Source organism: Equus przewalskii, chromosome 11, assembly GCF_037783145.1.
Source record: "Equus przewalskii isolate Varuska chromosome 11, EquPr2, whole genome shotgun sequence".
Taxonomy (NCBI): Eukaryota; Metazoa; Chordata; class Mammalia; order Perissodactyla; family Equidae; genus Equus; species Equus przewalskii.
The window spans coordinates 28,989,044-29,014,023 of record NC_091841.1 but is presented as its reverse complement, the minus strand read 5'-3'; the positions used below and the strand labels follow the sequence as shown (position 1 = coordinate 29,014,023).

At 44.7% G+C, this 24,980-nt stretch overlaps 1 protein-coding gene across 50 annotated transcripts in view; it reads right to left on the bottom strand.

Annotated features, from left to right (window-relative positions):
- PPP6R3 (protein phosphatase 6 regulatory subunit 3) overlaps window positions 1–24,980 on the bottom strand; it is a 140,786-nt gene that overhangs the window by 75,397 nt on the left and 40,409 nt on the right. For 20 of the 50 annotated variants that reach the window (XM_070565682.1, XM_070565684.1, XM_070565692.1 and 17 more), the window contains exons 2-3: window positions 22,610–22,762; window positions 2,955–3,187 (exon numbers count right to left, since the gene is read on the bottom strand). In XM_070565682.1, the coding sequence (XP_070421783.1) occupies window positions 2,955–3,181 (227 nt within the window). In that variant the 5' untranslated portion in view covers window positions 3,182–3,187; window positions 22,610–22,762. Of the gene's footprint in view, window positions 1–2,954; window positions 3,188–21,076; window positions 21,173–22,609; window positions 22,763–24,980 lie in introns of all 50 variants that reach the window. The other 30 variants (XM_070565683.1, XM_070565687.1, XM_070565693.1 and 27 more) reach the window with 3 other exon arrangements.

Sequence of the window (24,980 nt, the reverse complement as noted above, 5' to 3'; positions counted from 1 at the left end):
TCATTCTCACCAGCATATAAACAGACCGGTATTCTTCCACCTAGGGAAAAAACAAACACATCTCTCCTGACTCCCCGTCTGCCTGTAGCTCCCACCTTCTTCCTCTGCTCCCCTTCCAGGAAACCATTTGCAAGAGCTATCTCTACTTTGTCTTCAATTCTTCCTCAAAGGCACTCCAGGGCCCACATGCTCCACGCTGCAAATGCCAATGGCTACTTGGCCTGCCAGCAGCAGCCCCTCACCCACCCGACGGCCCATGTCCCCTTCCTGGAGCCTGTCACCCCCTGACCTGCAAGGCAGCAGCCCCTGACCCACCCGACGGCCCATGTCCCCTCCCTGGAGCCTGTCACCCCCTGACCTTCAAGGCAGCAGCCCCTGACCCACCCGACGGCCCATGTCCCCTCCCTGGAGCCTGTCACCCCCTGACCTTCGAGACAGCAGCCCCTGACCCACCCGAGGGGCCATCTCTCCTTCCCGGAGCCTGTCACCCCCTGACCTTCGAGACAGCAGCCCCTGACCCACCCGAGGGGCCATCTCTCCTTCCCGGAGCCTGTCACCCCCTGACCTTCGAGACAGCAGCCCCTGACCCATCCGACGGCCCATGTCCCCTCCCTGGAGCCTGCCTTCCCCTGGCCTTCAGGGCAGCAGCCCCTCCCCGTTCTCCTCTTGCCTCCAGCCACTCTGCAGTCCCTCTCTGTGAACTTTGACCGAAACAACAGCATTTCAGCTTGTGCATTTATACTACTACTTAAGGACCTATATTTAAAGTTCTGTTAGTTCAAATTTATGCTAAATTATTTAAAACCAGAACTATCTGTATTACGATTAAAAAGGTTAGTGTAAAATGACAAACTTTTAAAACATTGTATACGATCACTGAATTAAGTTAAAACAGTGATAGTTCAATCCACATGTGTAGCTAACATATAGTTATGACGTTCACAAAATACAGCAATCACTCCAGCATCCAGAAACTATAAAAGACCAGTCTACATTTCCTTAGATGACTGTAGTTACTCCCAACCCTGAAAAGCTGTCAGATCCCATCTGGAAAGCCCTCTACGCTAATCCAGCTGCTGCAGTCAGCCCGTTACATGCAGGTTACACACAGCTGGTGGCCCTGTCCAGGGGGGAGGCCCAGCAGAGAACTGCTCTGCCCAGCCCGAGTCATGCTCCCTTGAAATGGTGCCATTCAGAAGGCTGTGTGTCCAGGGAGGCAAACTCCTCTTATAACCCCCAAAGTAGCACAAAAAACACTGGCGCGACAATACAACAAACGCCACAACTACTTTTTGGTAAAATAAGCATTTTCCATAAGGCACACTGACACTCCCCCAGTGAAAGAGGTATTAGCCTCATTCAGCTAGTGCAGAAACAGAAGGGCCAGCCCCTTCCTAAGTTCTCAGAGCGGTAAGAGGGAAGGGTTACGCCCCTCCCAGGTGGGCCTGAGGCCAAGCCCATCACACCGCCTCCTACCAGGATGTGTCCCTGGACAAGCATCACTCGCCTGTGCCGGCTCACTGAGAAGGGAATTCCAAAGCAGCAAAGTGTCTGTCTGTGGGAAATGGGAGTATGCTGGAATGCAAGTATTCCTTCTGCCAAATTTCTTTCCTCTTCTTTTTTAAGGCACTGATCTCTGAGTGGAGACTGTCATTGAATGCTAGTTGTCGATCTTAAATGGCTGGCAGGGAACATGACTCCTAGAAGACCCAAGCCCCCGGCAACCTGAAAGCATGAGTGAGTACTATTTCCTTGACAGCAAAACTTTCCCCACGAAGAAAAAAAGGATATCAGAAAAGAGGAACAGACTGGGGGAGAAAGGGCTAGGGAAAATCTACCAAAAGCCACAATTCTTCCTATTCCATTAAGTTTATTTAATAAATAGCCAATGACTTTTTGTTCCTGAATTTGTTTCCTCTATTTTCAGGGGGTTGGGGGAGCCAAATATTTCAATAGACTTGGAAATGGAAAAATAATTAACTGCAACCCCAATGCTTCAAATACATATGAAGTACAGGCACACTTCATTTTACTGTTTCACTTTACTGCACTTTGCGGATACTGTGTTTTCACACGACCCTCCACCAGCAGAAAGATTATGACTCGCTGAAGGTTCAGGTGATGGCCAGCATTTTTCAGCAATAAAGTATTTTTTAATTAAAGTATGTACTTTTATAAAGACACGATGCTATTGCACACTTAGACTACAGTACAGTGTAAACATAACTTTTATATGCACTGGGAAACCAAACATTCTTGTGACTCACTTCACGGCGTTATTCGCTCTATTGCGGTGGTCTGGAACTGGTCCCGCACTATCTCTGCGGTATGCCTGTACTCATAAAGGTTTCCAGGGGTCTGTACAGAAAGCGTTATAAGAGACAGTAATAAAGGATTCCCACTGCACTACCGCTGCGCATGTAAGCAGATCAAACCAGTGATGAGTAGATAAAATCCACTGTAGTTATTTATCCAAGGTGGTACCTGCTTAAATGGAGCTACACTAACATTCACCAAGAGCCTAACTCTTAATTTCAGTTAAGGAAGGTCAGAATTTATCTCATCAGCAACGCCCTTCAAAACCCCAGCTCTGGCTAAGATTTGGTGTGTGACGTTGGGGAATCACATCATCTCCATCTTCCTGTTCGCAAAGTAGAGAAATACTTACTTGGATCATCTTACTATTTTAAGAAAATCCATCACTGTTTATAAAGCGCTTTGCCCTTCCACAAACCTTCTGACTGAAATTCAGAACACTCATTTTTAAAATCCCGTGATTTCCCCGGACTTAGTTCTAAAGATAATATGCTCCAGGGAGCCCGTCGCTCTTCACCGTCTTAACATTCCGTAAATGGTCTAGAGCAGCCCCACAGACTTGCTGGACGACAAGGATGACAATATTCTACCCCGCTTCGCTCTCGTCCCACCCTAGAGAGAAGAGTGAATTGTCTTACTTGTATCTGATCTTCTCGTCCATGTCTTGAGGCGGTTCTTCTATAACGAACGAGACTAAGTCTTCGAGACATTCTGCTTTTAACAGAAACTCAATAAGTTTGCGGTTCTGAGCTTTACATTCCTGTAAAACATCTTCCTCATCCATTAACTCCTTCAGTGTTACATCTTCTCTTTCTAGAAGTGTGTCTATGTGGGATGATGAGTGAAGATCAAATTTCCAAAACATGCTGGTCTAAACAAAATGCAGAGAGTATTTCAAATAAAATTTCAACTTCATATTAATTTCCCACAATTCAAACTTCAGTTTAGTTCCACAGTCTAAAATGCCAACTTGGGTCACAAAAGTAAAATAAGCTTCATAGTGAACCTATAAAATACTTCTTAAATAAGTAAAATTGGCAGGATTTTTTCCTTCTCAGAAAAGAAAATTTTTACTGATAAAAAATTTTGACCTGAAAATGCTACAAGAAAGCTAAAATTTGGGATGATTTTAACCTGCAAAATTAATCCATCCATTCTTGCTTAAGAATTTAACGCTGGGAAAGGAAGAAAGTAAACCCTTTCTTAAGGGTGAAGAACACATTCTTTCACACAACTAACATCTTCAGCAACAAATGACAAGCACTGAGACCTAAGCACCTAGCACCCTTCAGAACACTAAAGAATTAAGTAAATCACCACCACAAACCAGACTTTCAGCCACTGACAGCACTCACACGGCCAAAAGTCTGAAAGTCATAAAACGGTAAAACCTGTTCCACTTTTAATAAAGAAACTAAAAGCCCCGGAACCTAACCCCTGAGGAGTTAGAGAGACCAACTCGCCTCAGTTCCTGGGAAACGTGACAGCCAAGCCTACAGCAACAAGGCCACAGCGCCGCACATCCACTCCCCCCCCACCTTCCCCCACAGCCGCCTCGGCGATGAGAGCACAAGGTTTGCTTTCTCAAGCTGCTTTCCCTCAAGACTTAAAGAAGGTCCTTATCCGTTATAACTCGAAATATGAAACAGAGTCACAATATAATCTAAACCTGCCACGGCGAGACAATCGAAGGCTCCTTTTGACCAACAGGTGACAAGATGATGGCATCAAACACAAGCGCTGACTAGGGATATAACCATTCCCAAGTCATTCCTACTATCAAAGACACTCATGGTGAATTCGGAAGTTTGGTAGGACACACCTACTCCATGAGGGCCCCAAATCGAAACCCCTAGGCCGGCCGCAGCCTCGCTACCCACCTAGGAAGCGGCCTCCGCCATCACTGCCACCCAAAAGCAAGCTCATATCCACACGCACCCATCTAAAATCCTGTGCTGGAAGACGCCAGGTAAAAGGAAGGCAACCGACATTTTTAGAAGGATACATTTTGCTAAATACACCCACATCGGGTAGGAATATACCCTGATTTGATATTTTCACGAAGATCTGCCTCAAAATAATATTTTTTAAAACAGGAGATCATGGAGGGCAAAATTTATTCATACTGCTAGTCATACTGACCAATCCAGAAAGAAAAGAAAAAAACCAAACTGTACACCATAGCCATTACTCCAGGACACATAAAGGTATACCCACTTCACACGACTGCACTGTTACGTATACGATCACAGTGTTTTAAAATATAAGAAGAGGGGCCAGCCTGGTGGCACAGCGGTTAAGTTCGCACGTTCTGCTTCAGCAGCCTGAGTTTGCCGGTTCGGATCCCAGGTGCAGACCCACACATGGTGTGGCAAGCCATGCTGTGGCAGGCGTCCCACATATAAAATAGAGGAAGACTGGCACAGATGTCAGCTCGGGGCCAATCCTCCTCAGCAAAAAGAGGAGGATTGGTGGCAGATGTCAGCTCAGGGATAATCTTCCTCAAAAAAATAAATTGATAATAAAATAAAATATAAGCAGAGTGTTAAGGAAGCGAGGGAAAGAAAAGGATTCCTTAAGTTTTAGGTAAGAATACTAAGAAATATGGTGTTATAAAAGTTGTCCCTATTTAAAAAAAAACTTTAAATATCTCAGAAGAGACATATGACAAGATGCTCACATCAATCAACAGCCACAGGACCAAAACACGGTTAGGGATGAGAAGCTACCATGACGGTTCGCATAAGCACACTGGCAATGCCTCACGCAAGAGAAACCGGCGTGCAGGACCGAAGCCTGTTGAGATGACACAGCAGTGGCCCACCATATAAGGCACAGCTGTCTCTTTCCTCTTAATGATCAGGCCAATAATTATGTACAGAGACATCACAGAACATACTAGAAAAGCAATGTCACAACTCAGCACAGTCAGCAACCACCCACACTAGAGGCTAATAAGAGAACTCTCTCCTCCAAGATGAGGAGCGGGCAGAGCGCCCGGTGGGCACAGTAACACATTTGCTAATGAAAGAAAGAAACTTAGATAGTCACTCATTGCTTAAGGATGAGGATAGTTCTGAGAAACACGTGCTTAGGTGACTGCGTCCCTGCGCGAACACCCCAGCGCGTGCTTACACAAACCTAGATGGTAGAGCCTACGCCACTCGTGGGCTGTATGGTACTAGTCTTACGGGACCACCATCACACATGAGCTCCATCGTTGACTGAAATGTCGCCATGCAGCGCACAACTATGTCAACAACAGCAAGCTGCCCCCACTTCTAAGGCTACTACTAAGGAAATAAGGACAAAGACGATATACACAAAGCAAGAAAGGAACTTTGGGGAAAAGATGGCAAATAAATCTTATACATCAATGCTTCTTTGGTTTTCAGACTTGGGGAAAATGGGAAACAAAAAAAAACCTCTTAAGATTATGCCATTTTATCCTAACAAAATTGACAAGGAGAAAAAAAGAAAGATACCAAAAGATAACTCCAAAGGGAGGGTGCGGGGGCAGGCTTCCACTCCCACAAAGAAGAAGGAGAGAAGCTGGCCCTTGTTCGGGGCACAAAGTAATGCTGTCAGCACAGCCTCCCATGCTGCTGTTGGAGCAACGTGGCTCATTTATCTGTGAGTCTTTTAAATCACAAATTCTAAAAAAACTATACTTTTCCCCACACTCAGTATTAAGCTTCTGATGACTAAAGTAGCTACACTCAGCACAGCGCCCCTTCACGAGCGCACAGGTGGCAGGCCCAGCTCCGACTCCGAGCACGTGCTAACTTGCACTGTCCTCTAAGGACAGACACTGGCGCGCAAGCTCCAGTTTAGCTGAAGCAGCAAAATCAGCCTAAAGAACAATCATTCGTGTCAGTCCACCTTGTGTTCAAAGCTGGTCATGGAAATATGGATCCTAGGATGTCTACAGATTGATGACACAGCTCACTCTACTCACGTTCAATTCCTTGGCCGGGTCGCTGACTGAGTGCTGACCAGGCACACTCAAACACCTTCCCACACCCCGTGACCCAGCGGGGGCAAGGCAGTACGTGTTTATTTTGGTCTGTAGGCCAAATTTCTGATAAAAATTTAAAAAGTCAAAGTAAGAAAACTGCGCAAAGTTAATCATGTAGCTTGAAGACTTCATTAAAATTAGGTCTCATTTAAAGTATCGTGTCTTTTTATTTTTTGTAATCCCACATATAGGTAAGATACTAAGAAATAAATCACAGAAAAGCAAATCTGATATCTAGCCCTTATTATTAGCTAACTATAAACAAAATATACACTCATATTCATACATGAAAACTATAAATGTCTACAAACTAGAAAAAGTCACACTTCTAAATGATGGATCAAGATATAAATATTTACTTCAAGTAAAAACTGACTTCCAAAATTTTAACTTTGAAAAGGTTACTCATTAAGTACCAGATTTATAAAGAAGACCAGTAACTATCCATGCTGAAATAAGTGCAGGAGTTGGCAAACTGCAGCCCACAGACCAAACCCAGCCCCCAGCCCGCAAGTGAAGAACGGCTCTGAGACTTTTAGAGGGTTGCTTTAGGAAAAGAGAAGACTACGCGACAGCCCACAGCGCAGCCCGCAAGGCCTGAACTAGACTTTCTCTTTTAGGGAAAACATGCAGCGCCCCTTGCTCATGAGGAAAGAGAGGCCCCCCAACACTAACCCCCCTTTCCGCTCCCTCTGAACCCGCACGGCCATCCGCCCCCGTGCTCAGCCTGGCCCGCGGGACTGGCCACCGCAGCCAGTGTCTGCTCCTAGGGCCCTCACCCAGACCAGCACCTCCTCAGGCGGGCACCTACGGCTGCGTGACAAAGTCTTCTCCAATGTGCCATGAACCATAAGAACCTCCATGAGCTCTCCCCTGCAGCTGGCTGGATGCCAATGACCAAAAAAAAGGCCCTAAGGGACAGCAGAGCCAAAGAAAGGAAGAAAGCTGCCTGCCAAGCTGAGAGCCTGCCTTCGGCTGCGTTCCAAGGAGCCGTCGGACACCTGGTCCGCGTGCCAACAGTAGGTGACCCAACCAACCAGCTCCTCCAATCCCCTGAGCCCGCGACTTCATCTTTCATTAAACTTAAACAGGAGAAAAGGAATTCTTTAGCAACTACCTGTTTTAAAACGCCTAACTTTTGCATTCCACTATCCCGAATTAGAGCAGCATTTTTCAAATCAGAACACTCTGAAATACACATTTCTGCAGTGTATTTTCTTTACATTGGGTGTACTACAAACTTAAAATATAACCACAGGAAACTCCTTAAGTAAACAGTATGGACTTTATCTTCTAGCCAACAGCACTCAGTGGAGACGAAGGGCACGGGTAAATCAGTGATGCCGGTTTGGCCCCAGCTTCTGTCTGTGCCCTTTGAAGTAAACACGAGTGAGGGATGAGCGAAGTCACAAAGTTCAGCTGCCCAGCCCCTGAGGTAAAATGGAGTCCTTTGAAAAATGTAACTACTCTAAGATACTCAGAAACACTGAAAGGAGTCAGAGCTTCAACGGCTCGTTTTTAGTAAACATAAATACACTTTAAACTTCATATCCTAGCTGTACTTGAATGGCATTTAGGGATAAGAGGAATACAGTTTCTTAGAGCAAACCAAATCATGGGCTTTTAGAATCAGTAAGACAAAGAGGAAAGTGGAAAAACCAAACTACCCTCCATCTTTCTTCAAAATCCTAGAGTTGTTTTATAAGTTGGATTAAGTAGCTTGAAAACAGGTTTTCCACAAAAGGGCTGTAGATTAGGTGGGCACGTCACTGGGGAGTTCCTTGTCACCTGATGCCACAGAGGACAACCTCTGCTGTCCTCTGCCTTCCCCAGCACTTAAGACACAAGTGAACATCACCATCTGACATGTGCAAAAGAGGACCAAAGGATCCCTAACCCTATTCATCTCACAACTGCTTTACTTAGAGGTCCTCCGAAATTACTGAAAGACCCTCCTCGGAAGCAAAATCTGGGCCATGACACCTTCATTTCAAAAGCAGCTAAGCAGCACACTTTGTTTCCGGGAGAAAAGGTGCTACCCTGTCTCTACAACACAGGACCTGGTGTGGTGATGTGGCTAAGTCCTCGGCCAGAGGTATGACCAGAACATCAGTCCCTCCGCAGAATGTGCCAAGGCAGTGCTGGCAGAGCAGTCAACAGCGGCCCAACTGTGGTTTGTGTAAACCACCTATAACCACTCGCTTTCACCAAATAAACAGTTGTTCCCCCTAAACACCTTGTTAGACTATAAGCATCTAAACAGACCTGGATTCCAATGCCAGCTCCACTACTGCAGGCCCTGAGGCCTCGGGAAAGCCACTCACCTCACTAAGCCTCAGCACCCTCTCAAGCAAGCTGGCTGTGAGGAGTGGATAAGAAAGGCCCAGTACGGTGGCTGGAACATGCAGGCACTCAGCAACTGGAGGCTACTATGCGAAAAACACACGCACCATTGAAGTCAGTGAGCTTCAAAGCAAGGCTTCCCAAGGGGCAGAGGACACACCCAGGGATGCTGTGAAAACACAGTCTCAGATTCTGATTCAGGAAAGCAGGGGTCAAGCCTGAGACTGTGCGTCTCTAGAAACTTCCCAGATCCTGCTGCTGCCCCGGTCAGCAGTTAAACCCTGCTGACCATTTGTAACAAACTGCAGCAAGTACACTCAAAATAACTGGACCACATGAGAAACAGAGGAAAAGCATACTATGCCAACACGAGACTATGTTATTTATTTCAGAAACTCCCTGTGGACAAGCTGGTATTAGCGGGTTTTCTTTCAAGAGGACAGAAGCATAACTTACCACTTTCCAACAGGAGCCCAGAAAAAATGACACCACAAACATGCTAAAAGATAAACTACTGGAACTCTGAAGAGAGAAACTGCTGACCAACCCAGCAACGAACGGGAAGTGAACTGTCGGGATGACAAGGAAGAGATTCAAGGAGTTTAATCCTCAAAATCCCCTACTCACGTCAACTACTCTACTTAAATTTAGCCGCTCCCTATCCAAGTAAGACAAACTCTCCTCTGCAAACCCCCAATCTACATCCTGCTATCAGCCGGGGAACAGGTGTACCCAGGGCTGGCCAGGCCCCAAGCAAGAGAGTCAAAGATTCAAACGACCTTCAGATTGTGAAGAATTTCAAGGGAGAGCAGAGCATCAGGGCAAACGCTCCCAGGTGAGGGCCCTGAGACACGGCCCGGAATCCTCATGATTCTGCATCCTAAGTATCCTAAGTGAGTCTCTGCTCTCTCATACTGCAGTCTCGCAATAAACGTGCATAAGATACTTCTAGTTTAAATAGTTGTAATTACCTAAACATACAGAGTACAAACTGCAAAAACAGGAGACGCTGCTTCTACCCAAGACTGCACATGGGAGAGACTTTAAGACAACAAAACGTGTTATAAATTTTTAATACTATTTCTTTAACATGTCCTATGAAGGGAGTATTCATAACAAATTTTTTCATGATCTTATACGAAGGCTTGCAAGCACACACTGCCCCATTCAAGGCCTGCCCTCCTCAAGCCCCTGCAGCACTCCTCCAAGAGGGCACTGTCCAACAGAAACATCACGAGTTGCGTGTCAGCCACATCAGTCTAAAGTCTCCAGTAGCCACATGAAAAAAGTAAAAGAAATTGGCAAAATTAATTTCAGCAGTGTATTCTATTTAACCTCATATATCCAAATACTAGTATTTCAACAAGCAATTCTTTTGGTACTAAGTTTTAAAAATCCAGCTGTATTTTACTTACAGCACATCTCAATTTGGACCAGCCACATTTCAAGTGCTCAAAAGTGTGACCAGAGGCTGCCACACTGGACAAGCTCCAATTGTATGATCACTACAATTATGATTCAAAGTTTCTCTCCTGGTAAGGAAAATACCCCCTCCCAACCTCCTTCCACAGCCCAAGTCAACAGTGTAACCACCTTTTCCACACACAGGCCAATAACGGGGTGGGCGATGAGAGGTTATGCCCCATGTATTTCTTTTCTTTTAAAATACAAACATACACAAGAAATTATGTTTATTCTTCCATATATAACAACCCGGTCATGCTTCAACTCAGAAAAACAGGTCACAAGAAAACCAGAGCTGTTTTTTAGCCGCTACTCTCTAGGAATAGTCATAGGAATAAAAGGGAAGTTCTCGCCTTCTTCACCCTGCAATCATGGAGAGGGTTAGATCCTGAATCAGGAGGGCCACAGTGGCTCATTATCCGTTTAGGTTTACTTGGGAACATTTTTAAATAGGTTCATGTCTCTGGGAATTTATTTCACTTCACACCCTAATTCAAAACTATTATGAAGAAGGAAAAAAAAATACCTAGGTCACTTAAACATCTTGGGAAACAATGATGTTTGATTATGTGAAAAAAAAAACTAGACTTCCCACTCATCCTGGAGACAAGTGAGCCTTCCTGGCCTCCATTTAGATTCAAAACAACTTGCTTATTCCACGAGCGGTAGACAAGTTTACCCCAAACTCTGGCCGAGTTTACGAGCAGCCTGGGAACAGGACGAAGTGAACAAACCAAGCTGCTGAAAGGCTGCTCTTACTGGCTCACCTACTCCTGCCAGCGGCCGACACCTGGAGTCCCAGGACTCCTTGCTGGGCTTGGATTCGGATATGGGGGGAACTCAGCCCCGCGGTATCTAATGAGACCCAAACGGGAACTGCTGCGCTCAAGAAGAGTTAGAGGCTGCTCACTCAGTACACTGAAAGCCGCAAGCCACTAAGAAGGTGACAGAGAGGAAAGTATCTATAAATAGGAGAATGCAGAGTCACTGTGAAGGGAGTCACCTCTCAGTGCTCTAAGTTAACAGTAAACTTCCTGACAGCAAAGCTCAATGCCGAGGCAAACGTCACCATTTCACACGCAGAGGCAGAAACGTGGAACACGAGGGAGCAACAGCTGGCCTCTGCAGGCAGTTCTCGCTAAGTGCTAAGGAAAAAGATCACAAGGACGGGAAAGTCCACCCAGTTACCGCTGCTCCATTCTTAGCAAAGGCGCCCATTTCACACAGCTGCCCTCCCCGACCCCGTACCCAAAGGCTGCACTAATTAAATCAAATACCAGAGTGCCTATTAGAGATCACATATTTCTTCAGAGGAAAGGGCAATACAAACTCAGAGTTAGTTTCACTGTATTTGCTCTGCAACCACTTCCTCCAAAGAATGTGTCAAAAGCAATCAAGTTGCTACCATTCAGATATTCCAGAATCCTTCCGAGTTTTACCTTGTAATTTCTTTGATAGATGAGCTTTTCTTTGAGGGTAGTAAATAAAGAAGTCAAATTCATTTAATATGTGCTATATTAATCAATAGGTACTTTTAAAGCATTAATATGCATTGTACTGCAGAATACAGGAGTGATATGATAAAGAGTCCCTAACCCTTGAAGAAAACAATAAAACTGAAAACAGAGAAAATACAGAGAAGGAAAGGCATAAACTCCAAGTGTGCTCCATCGAAAGGGAGCTCAACAGAGGGGAGCGGGCCAGAAAGGACTTAACGATATGTAAGGCCTAGGCTGGGCATTGAAAGACAGGTAGGGTTGAGAAGGCGATGCAGACGCAAAAAGTATTCCAGGCCAAGAAAAATAAACCTGCAAGCACAGAGGATAGGAAGATCCAGTAGCTTCAGGAAATTCACAGCAGGGAGAAGGTCCTCATAACAAGGAGAAAGAGCCCTAGGAAGGCACTAGGAAAAAAGTGAGGCAACACCAGGCCAGATCTCAAATGACCACGCATGGGTGCGGAGAGAGCAGTGCAGGCTCGCTGCAGAAGCAAAGAGGGAACCAGTGAGTTTTAACTGAGATAACTGTATATTAAAATATCTACAGTTGGGGCCAGCCCAGTGGTGCAGCGGTTAAGTTCTCACGTTCCGCTTTGGCGGCCCAGGGTTCGCCAGTTCCCGGGTGCGGACATGGCACTGCCTGGCAAGCCATGCTGTGGTAGGCGACCCACGTATAAAAAAAAGTAGAGGAAGATGGGCACGGATGTTAGCTCAGGGCCAGTGTTCCTCAGCAAAAAGAGGAGGATTGGCAGCAGTTAGCTCAGGGCTAATCTTCCCCCCCCCCAAAAAAAATCTACAGTAAAGATTAAGCAATGTATTTAATAACATACAGAAAGAAACAATTCTGAATCAAACTAGAGGAAAGCAACACAGGAGATGCCATTTAAGTTATGGCAAGGCCACTTTCAACAGAGCCTGTATGCGCACAAACGGCAGGAGAGTGAAAGGGTCTAACCTGTTCTGGGTAAGGCCCAGCACCTGAACGTGGCTGAAATGTGGGACAGGGAAGGGAGTGCTGAAGACAAGGCCACCAAGGCGGACGCTACAGGAACCGTTCACCATGCTAAGACACAAACGACCATGGCACGTAAGACGAGGCAAATGAGCAAGAAGATCAGATCCATAGTTTAGATACGTAAGTGTCAACAACATGAAAGACGGGCTGGAAAGAGATGAGTCTAAAGAAAGAGCGACTGATCCAGAGACCTTTTTAAAAACTCACAGCAGACGGCAAGGCCCTGCAATGGCCTCTACTGTGAAAATCAACGTACCCCTAAGAGAGTTCACACTAAATTACCACTCCTCCTCTATCTCAGCCATGATTCCGCCACCTCAAAGCCCCAGCTGTCATGTTTTCTCCAGTCCTGGCTGTACCTGGGTATCAGATGATACAAACGTATGGCTTGCCTTTGGAATTCTTAGCTGCCTGGAAAATACACAACCCTCAGAAAGCAAGCGCCTACCCAGACGCTGAGGCTAACCCTAAATACACTGCTAAGACGCCAAGGGCAAGACGAGAGGTACGATCTCATCACCCATTTCACTTCTATAGTCAAAAAGCCAACCGCCAAGCAAGAAAAATCCAGCCTGACTTTTGTCTCCTAGTTGACATTAAAGCAAGAACAGTAATGTGCCCCTCTACAAATTCTCATTAAGAAAACTCAAATGTACATGCATTTCTGTGCATTAATTTCCAAAACTTCAGTCCAAGCATATGCAAAGCATGACTTATTTATACTAAAAAGTTGTTTTTTTTTAAGTGAGAGTGAAGGGTAGGGAAGAAAAAAGACAAGTAATGAGGATGACACAATGGTAATCAAGTTTTTGCCAGGGAGCCTTGTTAGAGATCAAAGCAAGGAAGACCCAGCTGGATCTAGGTGCCTACTCTGTGTGCGAGTGTGCGTGCACACACATGCTGGAGGGGAGGGTGTAGGTGACAGTATGATAAAAGTCAAAGTCAAATCAGAAAATTCTCATGGGCCCCAAATACAGGGTTTTCCATCTCAAGCATCGGGGGCTCTCTGAATCTCTCAAAGCAGGTAGGACCCATCGACAGACCTGAGTGGAACATCAGAAAGCGGCAACGTGTACGTGCAGAGCAAGAGGAAACGATGTGAGTGGCATGGCTGCTATCTGCAAGAACACAAAACAGCTTCTCAGGCTCGGAACTGCAGGGAGGAAGCGGGGTCCGAGAAGGCAGGACTGGCATGAGAGCTGCACAGCTGGAGAGAACTCTATACTGACACGGGGTGGGGGAAGACTTGGAAAACCCAACTTGTCCAAGTTTTCACTAAGTGAAAACAAGTTACATGCAGTTTGCAAGTCACCAACTTGAAGCAGGTGACAGTGGCCTTTATTATTCATATATCTGCTACAGAAAGATGCCCAAAGAGAACAGGCTTTCCAAATCAGGTACAAATTCTAGAGCATATTGAGATACTTTTGAAAAAAGGCCAAAAAGAAACAGGCTTCAGGTTAAGAAGGAGCTAACTATTCCAGTTAATTTGTAGTTATAACCAATTCTGTAACAGAAGACAGAACTGGCAAATCGCTCACAAAAATCTTTAAAGGCCCTTTTTCCAGCTTTAGCTATTATTTTCAATCTTCCTTGCCCAGCAAACTTTCATCAGACTGTGTACAGCATCAGGACTACCTCAGCAGCCCCTGGAGGAGCAGTAATGAACTGCTAACCTGCAGGAAGTGCTCTCCTTCACGCCTGCTTTACCAGCACGCACCGGAAGTGCAAGGAAAGGAAAAGCAGACTCAAGGACTGTCGAGCTGTGCTCAGGAACCAAAGTTCAGAGTAGAATATGAGCACCGAATTGTTCTTATGGTCTTTATAGCTCCTCATGAAAAACAACCTTCAACTTCTTCCAGCTATTCCACAATAACATGAACTGCCCTGACACTGCAACTTTCTATTAAAGGTAGAAACATGACTAATACCAGCTACCAATTATTAAGTGCCTACCATATGCCAGACTCCAGGCTTGATGCTTTTAGATACATTATCCCTACCTCACAACAACCCTTCCAGGTTTTGTTTTCATTTTGTAGATGGCAAAATGAAGATTCTGAGAGGTCAGATGACCCACCTAAGACAAGAGTTAGTAAATGTGCTAGCCAAAATGGGACTCAAACCCAGGTCTTTCAAGCTGCAAAGTCTGCGCTCTTTCCATACGGCACACTGCCACGGCCCCAGGTGGGAACAGCTGCTGAGAACTGGCCAAAACAGCAGCAACCCAGAGCACAAGGCGCCCCAGGCCAGCCTGCCTGTGTGCTCAGGCCTGCAGACGGCAAGAGCAGCGGGCCAACCGGAAATCACATGGCTCTTGAGATAGGCTCACAAATGGAAACTGCGTGTCTGTGTGTGCAGGGCAGAGAGTCATTTTACAGACAAGCTGGCTGGGCAGCTCAGCCTGCAGAGTATGGGTGGTGACACTGGAGGAGCTCAGCTCTCGTGGCCAGTGGTTCTATGAGAGTCGATGCACCAGGATACCACAGAAAACACAAGAGAATCAGCAAATAAACTTCTTTTTATACAAAAACTGAAAAACATGTTAAGGGGGGGGGTGTGGGCCACCAGGCATAAGAAAACTGTTCAAGTGAAGAATGAAACAAGTTCAAAGATTTTAGGTGATTACAAGCTCAGCACCAAGCTCCATTCTGACGTGACTGACAAGCAGAGCCATCTCAGACAGACAGCAGTCACAGATGCATCAGGTCTAGGAACACGGCAGACACTAACCCTCCTGCAGCCGGCCCTGAGCAGACCACCTCTTGCCGGGAAACATCACGTCTTGTTCTGGGGAGGAAGAAGAGCCTGCCAACTACACAGCACCCAGAGAAACAAGCAGGCCGGCAGAAGGACTCACCGCCCGGGGGGAAAAATAAGTAGCTGTGAATATCATAAGAGCTCTTTTATACTATCACGTTCAGCTCCCAAGGAGGGTGAACAGCAGCGATTGTTTGTGAGCAGGAAAGGCAGGAACTTGCAAAGATTAGGGCCATGACACACGTGAGGCCTGAGGCTGGAGGCACTCTGGCAAAGCCTGGAGGATCCTCTGCGAGGGCGACGGCAAAGGAGTTTCTGTTCTGCAGGAAGGCTGTACTTAGTGACCACCATGTGTTTATAAATCTCTGCTCAAAGCCCGCTCGCTAGAACAGGCACGGCTCCATTTGCGCTGACACGGAGCCTAACGAGAAAATAGAAGGATTACGCAAGCTTGCAGATGCTTGGTGGGCTGAACCCCACACACTTCTGCACTCCTCTGGAACCTCTAGGAAAACAACAACAAAGGACAAAGAAAAGGAAACAACAGCCAAGGAGAATGCCAAGGAAGTCATGCAAAGACAGCAAATGGAGAAACAACTCAGGATCTAACACCAACTAACGGAAGTTTTAGAAGAACATATAATAATCCACCAACTCCCCTCACCAAAACAAATTCTCAGAGTGTAAAGAACGAGACTGTCCCCTCCAGGACCTGCACACGCCATAACAGGGAGTGGGGAAACAGTGCCTCTATGGCACAGGGTGACACTCCATGGTATCAAAGAGAAAGAGAGGAGATAAGCTTTTCTAGTGAGAAAAAACTTTAAAAAGGACTGGAAATCAGAGTGACGTCAGCTTCCTCAATAAGAGGCCGTTTTCAGACAAGGAAGGTCTGAGAGACTTGCTCCCCATTTCTCAGGAAGCTACTGGAGCGTGGGCTTCACCAAAGCATGGCAATCACCCCTGAGGGGAAGACTCGGAATACAGGAGACCGGCGATCCGACACACCCAGCAGCAAAGACGCCTCCCAGAAGAAAGGAGAGGGGGACACTGCAGCCACAGAGCAGTCAGGAGGAGCCAGCCCTCAGTCAGGCAGGAGGCAGACGGCTCTAGAAGCACGTGTCCACGAAGGAGATGGATTGCTGGATGCAATGGGACCATGCTGCGAAGAGTTTTGCAAATTAAACCACAGATTTAGGAAATAGCTGGCCAAAACATGTATACTTTTAATATTGCTTTTCACCAAAGCTGAGCTTTCACTCTGCTGGAAGACGGGGAAGGGAAGGAGCTATACACATAGAAAAGCTAAGTCCTCACTTTCACAGTTAGAAGTTGGATAGATTAGAAATAGCCACCTATAGGCAAATGATTTAGAAATGGGGAAGGAAGTAAATATAAGAAAACAGCTGAGAGATGAAGGCAGCAGCCTCTGGTGAGTAATTTGGGGTTTGGGAGAGGACAGGATGGGAAAGATGGAGTAGATGACTGTTACTTTTTGTTATAAATCTTGTGATACTACTTGACTTTTTAAATTATGCACCTGTATAAACTATGTACGATAAAATGAAAATTATAACAAGAAAGAAAATATAACAGCAGTTAGTACCATCCCTGGCACTGAGTAAGGACTCTATAAATGTTAAGCTCAACCTGAAATCAGGCTAGCGAGAAAGATTAGCTAACCTGCCGAGTCACACAGAAAGCTAAGACTATGAGGTGACTGCAGACACTCAGGATTCCTGTGTACAAACACAAGCAAACAGAGACAGAAAAATCCAGCCAAACCAACCAACCAACAACAAAACCCACAATGGGACCTTTCCATATTTAGGCCCTTTGTCACCCCGTTCTTTCTGCCATGAGTGTGTGAAGCAACCCCAGACACCTGGGACTCCTTGGGGGTACAGTACTGAGATTGCCAAATCTGGTCCACCATCTATTTTTATACAGCCCCTCAGCAGAGAATGGTTTTTACATTTTTAATGGTTTGGGGGGGCTAAAAAAACCAAAAGAATGATACTCCGTGACTTGTGAGAAGTCTGTGAAATTCAAATATTCACATGCATGAAGCGTGACTGGAACACAGCCACACCACGTCTCCAGCTGCTTTCACTCCACAAGGGCAGGGCCAAGTAACCGAAAGAGACCATATGTGGCACTCTCGTCACTGCCCTCAGCCTGGCGGAGCGCTCCACAAATCACAGTGACACGGTTATAACTCAACAGTGCTCTGAATGCCACCTGTTGTACCACGACATTTTATTATTACTAGTGCACATCCAACGCATCAAAACAAAAAAAAGAAAAACTGAACTTCAAATGCTGTGCGTTTAAGGCACAGTGGGGTATGGATTATTTTGTTATGAAATTAGATAATGAAGCACTGTTTACTACGTAATCATACCATACCTGTGCTAAAAGAATACAATATTCGTCGACATTACCAGACTAAGCAGTCATCACAGTATTCCAAACTCAGGGAAGCAAAAGTCAGAAAAATTAGCACATTTAAAATTGGGTATCTCATAACAGCAGAATTTCCTCACAAAATTAAAAGATGAAAATGAAACTTCCAAGTTGGTTTCCAAGTGGTCTGTGAGCCAACCAAGAAAGCCAACGACGGTTCGCCTTGATTCTTGTTGAGTTCACAGATATGACTGATGCAGCTCAGCTGTTGCTTATTTGAGGAGTCTGAAGTGATGAAAAATTAGTCTCTGAACGGTCCAGTGAAACAACTACAGGCAGAATGCTCTCAGAAGTTGACAAAAGACGAAATCACTACAACATGCAGCAGAATCTGCTATGATATGCTACAACTGACGGTGGTCAAATTATGTGTGGAGCAAACAAGGCTTAAGTGGACAAATTTACAAAACTTGTGAAAATGTGTTTAAACGTGTTTAAAGCTTATGGTTGCTCCTTCTATTTTCATCAGCAGATACTTTGGGAGATTATTTTTAACTCCTCATGTATTATTGAACCAGTAATGTCAACAGTGAACTCAGCTATCAGTTCCTGACCCGTCCTATCAGACAGCAGCTTAATGGCTTGTCAAGGGTTAAGTTTTTTTTTTTGCAACTTTTTGAGCTCAGGGCCAAGACGGAAATCTTTCTGAATGAGAAGAACAGCCCTCACCCACTATTACATGAGACTGAGGAACTCTGGAAATTCACCTTTGATGAAGTCTTGATGTTTCTTAATGAATTCGACCTAAAACTACAAGGCAAAACGGCACTGATCTACGAACCTTACACTATGGTAGTCATTTCAACACTAACTTTGTCCGATTCATAAATTCAAGCTTCTTCACACACTTCCTGTGCTGTCAGAAAAGTTAAAAAGTGAGATCCTCATTCCTACACAAATTTGCAGTGGATATATTTTCTGAGCTCAAACTACAGTTAAAAACAGCATTTTTCAGACCTTAATGTGAGTGTGAAGGAAATCCCCCTCTTTCAAAACCCATTTAGTTATGTAATTGAGGAGCTTTCGCCTAACCTTCAACTGGAAAAGATTAATCTACAATGTAATGACAGACTAACAGGCAAATATCAGGAGAAGGATCAAATGGAATTCTATAAACACGTTCCAAAGGATGAATGCACTTGACTAAAACCATATGCCTGTGGACTGATAACGCATGTGGCAGTACCTATCCATGGAAAAGAACATTTTCAAATATGAAACATAAAATCTCATTACAGATCAGCACGAACAGATTAGAGGAACATCTGCAATAGATTTTGAGAGGAGAATTCTAACTCTGAACACCATTTAGGTGAAATGTCATCCCCCTGGAAAAAGAATCCCATTCTTCTCATTAGTAGATCTGTATTACAGAAAATTGAATTATTTTTATATTTTGAATATCATTAACAAAATCTGTGAAAATTTGTTTTCTCTTGTTACATAAATATCCTCATAATATCCTCTTTTTTGCCTCTTGATCCGCAAAACCGACAAGATTTACCACCTGAGCCTTTGCAACAAAAGCCTCGTCTGACGATCCCCTGTCTAGAGGAGCCTCTAGCCACAGTCTGCTCCTCCTAGGGACCCTCCTCAACCACCTGGCCCTGATTCTAGCACCCCTGGAGACCTCTAGGTGACGTCCCAAGAGAACAGTTCACCCATGTAGTGTGGGAGAGCATGCTGATGAGCAGAGGGGAGTGAGAAGAGAAAAAGGAGGATACAGCTAAAGATAAGGAATTGTTTTATAAGATGCCAAAGCTAAGAGTCTCTGTCAGCAAACAAAATTTTTTAAAAAGGGAGCTAGGGGGAGAGAAAGTCTTAAAAACACTATCCTGGGGCCGGCCCCGTGGCCGAGTGGTTAAGTTCGAGTGCTCCACTTCGGCGGCCCAGGATTTTTCCGGTTCAGATCCTGGGCACGAACATGGCACTGCTCATCAGGCCGTGCTGAGGCGGCGTCCCACATGCCACAACTAGAAGGACCCACAACTAGAATATACAACTATGTACCATGGGGCTTTGGGGAGAAGAATTAAAAAAAAAAAGTTATCCTGAGAAACAATCAATCATACCTATTAGGTAAAAAATACTAAAGACATAAAGAAGTCAAAACTCCTTGCTCACGGAGTGCTTAAAATCTACTTAAAGAGAAAAAATCATCCTAAAACCATTTAATGAGATACTCTAAGAGTTCACAAAGGAGTGACCACAAAGGAACCGGAACAATACAGAAAGGTTTGAGAAAAAAAGGGAGAATGAGAGATGAGCCCTGGAAAATGTGAAATCAAATACACAGAATAATGATGAAACCACATGATGGAGGAGGAGGGGAGCAAAATGGGTGAAAGGCGTCAAAGGTACAAACTTCTAGTTATACTTAAGTCACAGGATGTAATGGACAGCATGGTAACTATAACACTGTATTACACATTTGCAAGTTACTAAGAGCAGATCTTAAAAGTTCTCATTACAAGAAAAAAAAAACTGTGTAATGGATGATAACTAGACTTATTGTGGTGATTATTTCACAATATATAGAAATACTGAATCATTATGTTGTACACCTAAAAATAATATAATGCTATATATCAATTATATCTCAATTAAAAAAGCTTATTATGTGTAGCATTATAAAAACAGTTCTGGAGCCAGCCCCATGGCATAGTGGTTAAGTTCCATGCACTCCACTTTGGCAGCCTGGGTTCACAGGTTCAGATCTCAGGTGCAGACACACCACTTGTCAACCATGCTGTGGCGGCGACCCACATATAAAGTGGAAGAAGACTGGCACAGATATTAGCTCAGGGCTAACCTTCCTCAAGTGAAAAAAGAGGAAGATTAGCAAAAGATGTTAGCTCAAGACTAATCTTCCTCAGCCAAAGGAAAAAGAAAAAACGGTTCTAAAAACTTTTTAAATCCAGTGTCACAACAGAAAAATGAATAAACGTTATAAATAATTTACAGATATACGATTGTCCAATAAACATAAAAAATATGTTCAACCTGTAAACTAATCAACTGAATTCAAGTTAGAGGTCTTTGTGGGCTCCTAAAACTAGTAACCCTCTTCCCACTACCCCACTCTGAACCAACTGATGAAAAAGTTAAATAAGAGATGATGAGCATTACAAACTATCTTCTTTATGATAAATGAATCTGACAGTCAGATCAATGCTTAGACCTATATGATACTGACTTCTTAAATCTGAATCCTTGACTTAAGCTGAATTCTCCACTCAGTCAGGCAGGTGGGAAACCGAAGAGGCCTTCCGCACAGGGTTAGAATGTCCCCCTGGGTGGAGAAAGAAAAGGGCTAGGCTTCAAGACAAAAAAAACAAAACACCATATGAGACAAGGTGCCAAGAGGTGAATGAACACTGAGAGGGAATTCTCCCCATCAGGATACATGCAGAATAATATGGAGATAAAGTTGGAAAAGTCAGGTTTATATACGACCCTGAATATCCGGAGTAGGAGCTTCAGTGTGCAAGCGCAAGGGGAGGCCTGAAGGTTGCAGAGAGTCATACGTGAGGGGCTGGAAGCAGCAGAGGTCACAAGCAAAGCGGCACTCTGCCTAGGAAAGACCAGCCTGGGGATGAGAAGCAGAGATCCGTTTCAGCCGAATAACTAGAGTATCTCCTGAGACGGGGAAGCCTGAAAGGTATAAGATTAAATGGTTTATGCCCATCTTCTGCTCAAGATACAACAGAGCAAATTAAAATGGATTAAGGCACAACCAGAAGGACCTACAACTTGAATATACAACTATGTACTGGGGGGCCTTGGGGAGAAGCAGAAAAAAAAAAAAAAAGATTGGCAATAGACGTTAGGCTCAGGTGTCAATCTTTAAAACAAAAAAAAAAGAGGGGCTGGCCCCGTGGCCGAGTGGTTAAGTTCACGCGCTCCGCTGCAGGCGGCCCAGTGTTCCGTTAGTTCGAATCCTGGGCACGGACATGGCACTGCTCATTAGACCACGCTGAGGCAGCGTCCCACATGCCACAACTAGAAGGACCCACAACAAAGAATACACAACTATGTACCGGGGGGCTTTGGGGAGAAAAAGGAAAAAATTAAATCTTTAAAAAAAAAAAAAAAAAAAAAAAAAAAAAGAATGCTTCAGCATTAAAAAATAATAAAAATAAAATAAAATGGATTAAGAATGTGTGCACGTCCCCCAAACGGCCTATTGGGCTACTTTCTATTAAGTGGCAACTGAGCCAAAAATCAAATATGCAAAGCCAACCTCTGATCTTTAATCAAAAGTTACAGTAAAGGGTTCCAAAGTGATAGCAGTTAGGACTCAAAAGGAGCCAGGTGGCTGGCTAGAAGCCAGATGTCCTCTGGCTAGTGTTAACAAAGCACCTTCTCTCTCTCTCTCTCTCTCTCTCTCTCACACTCACACACACACACACACAGCCACATGAACTAGAAGCAGCAGGTGGGTCTCTACTAGTGGTCAGCTTGCCAGCCTGGCTGGGCCTTGGGGCCCAGCTCAATCGTCCCAGGAAACTGGGAATCCCACGGGTGCTGCAGATTCCAAGATATCCCAGAGCAAACGACAGAGGCTGCTATCTAACCCCCTAAGCACACCACAGCGCCACGGAACCATACTGTACCTGGCTCAAAGAGACGACCTAGCCCTGGTTCCCCGAGACGCCACGGTCTCAGAATGCTGCTTTCCTTGACGGAACCCATGGAAGGAGACTTCTGATAATCTTAATGATCTTACCTTTCAAACCAAGTTTAAAAATTAAAAGAAATGTTTTCTTCTCTGTGGCTCCTTGCCCATTACAGGTTATCCTGGCAACAGCTGTCTTCCGATTTATTGCATTAGCAGATTAGCAGGAATAAAGTGGGATGTGGATGTGAAACAGAAACGCTCCTATAAGGAAAAAAGAGCATATCATCACAACATGTTCGCTTCTGCTCTGACGACAGCTGCCATTAAAGATACTGGTTCAGGGTCTTCATTCACGGAGAACTCTATCTAAGAGGCTTGAAAAGTTCTAGTTAACTGAAATTTTTTCTATGTGAAAACAGGAAAAAAGGCACTGTCACGCCTCTACCTCAGCTTTTATCCTATTCTAAACAATAACTCAGAAATAGAGACACTATAATGGCACTAGCAGTTAGTAAGAAAAAATACATATTCTTATCTTTATCTTATGAAAACATCAATGATATTCTTATCCAACATAGGGGTGACTGCAAAGGCACAGACTTTGAAATACTAAAACAAATTTTAAAAGTATATCCCTTTAAATGCCCCCAAGTAGTACCATGTAATACCTGTAAATAATGATAATGTCTTCTAGGAACCGTGAGCACAACATTAAAGTCACTATACTACCTGTCGCCAAATTCTGTCTCTAATGTCAATTCACCAAACACCACACATGAGGGGACTATAAACTGTCTCCCAAAGCACTTATTTATAACTTCATACTGCAGAAAAAGACTCAAACTATGGACAAGGTACTAACCGGAAATTCAGTAAGAATGCAGTCTACAAAGCATCTCAAAAAAAACATCATTCGTTTAACGCTTATTTTCCATAAAACTCACACTACAGTGTGATCTCAACATTTTCCCTCAAATAAGGTAAGTAGAAGCAATGCTAACCGACTGTCAAAACAAACAAAATGAATCAAGAAAACCAGTAACAAACCTAGGTTAAAATGAAAAGGAGAATATCTAATTCTAAAACCAAAACATTTTACCAGTTACATGCTTTTTGAATATACACTTGAAAAGTATATATCACCTAAATTTTCGCTTTAAATCGTAAGAAAAGACCATGTGCAACCAGGTGCCGCTGCAGCCCTGAGACACGACGAGCTTAACTTGTTAGTGTAAAAAGCACGTTACGTCACAGGCAGTTCCAGTCCCACGGCAACCATTATGCGTTAGGGCTCCCAGATCCCTTTAAGAATCTGTGAAGTTACGTACTCCATAAAATGCACACACACACACACATTTGGCTTTTAAGTCAAGTGGCTGAGGACCCTCAAAGCCGATCTGCAATCATTTCTCCCATCAGCCAAGACCACCCACTTCACCGGTTGCAGGTCCGTCAATCACAGGCTCCCAGCAGAGTTGTACCAACCTGCCTGCCTCACCACCACGCACACCCATCCAGGGAAGTCAAAAGAAAAACCAGCTATCAAGTGTGCTCACAGCATTATGAATCCGGGTGATTATTAAGTTGTAAAGATATGCTGAGACATAAGCCACCCTTCTGGAAAATAGTCTTCATTGAATTGTTCATACTCTTTTCACTTAGACTAATTAGGGGAAAGAGTGGGTCTATATTATTGACGGAAAACAGAACGGGCCAGTGTTGTGCAAGTGTAATAGCGGGCTCCTGGGTAAAGAGTGTATCGTGAACAGACACTGAAATGCCTCTAGAACTACAGTAACAGGACTGTTTGGGTGGTTTTGTCTTGCTTTTTAAAGGCACCATCCACAAGGGCCAGAAGAAAACAAAACTGAAGGGGTGCTGACAGGGAACGGAAGGAAGATTGGTTGAACAAGTTCTTGAATGAACACTGAGATCCCTAAGCCTCCTGGTCCTCTCCTGGCCCTCCCAGCCCCAGCAGAAAGAGAGCGCCAAAAAAGCCAGACCTCTGAACTGGGAGATCCCAACACAGGTGGGACAGGCTTGCCAGGGTGCAGACAGAGGGACTGTGTGAACTGCAGGATGAAGGCGGAGACACGGGCACACCCAACTGCCACCCCACCCCCAGCCAGATTCGCCCCAAGGCTCTGACGTTCCCCAGGCAGGCTGAAGACTGCAAGTGTCTTTGAGTGATCTGACTGACCTCAAGACAAAAAGACCTGAAAATATAGACACTGGGGCCTTCCCAACCAAAGGAGCTCAAGCAGCCCTCTGCCGCCACGCTCACAGCTAGTGTGCCCCACCGCTGACCGGGGCCTCCCATCAGCCACTCTCAATCCAGTCATTTTAAAAAGCTTTCCAACGCAAACTTGCACAGCAATTACAGGGGCAGCACAAGAAATTCCCAGAGCCTTCACCTAGAGTCACAACTGACCACTGCGTCACTTTCACCTTACCACCTCCTCTCCACATACACCCCAAA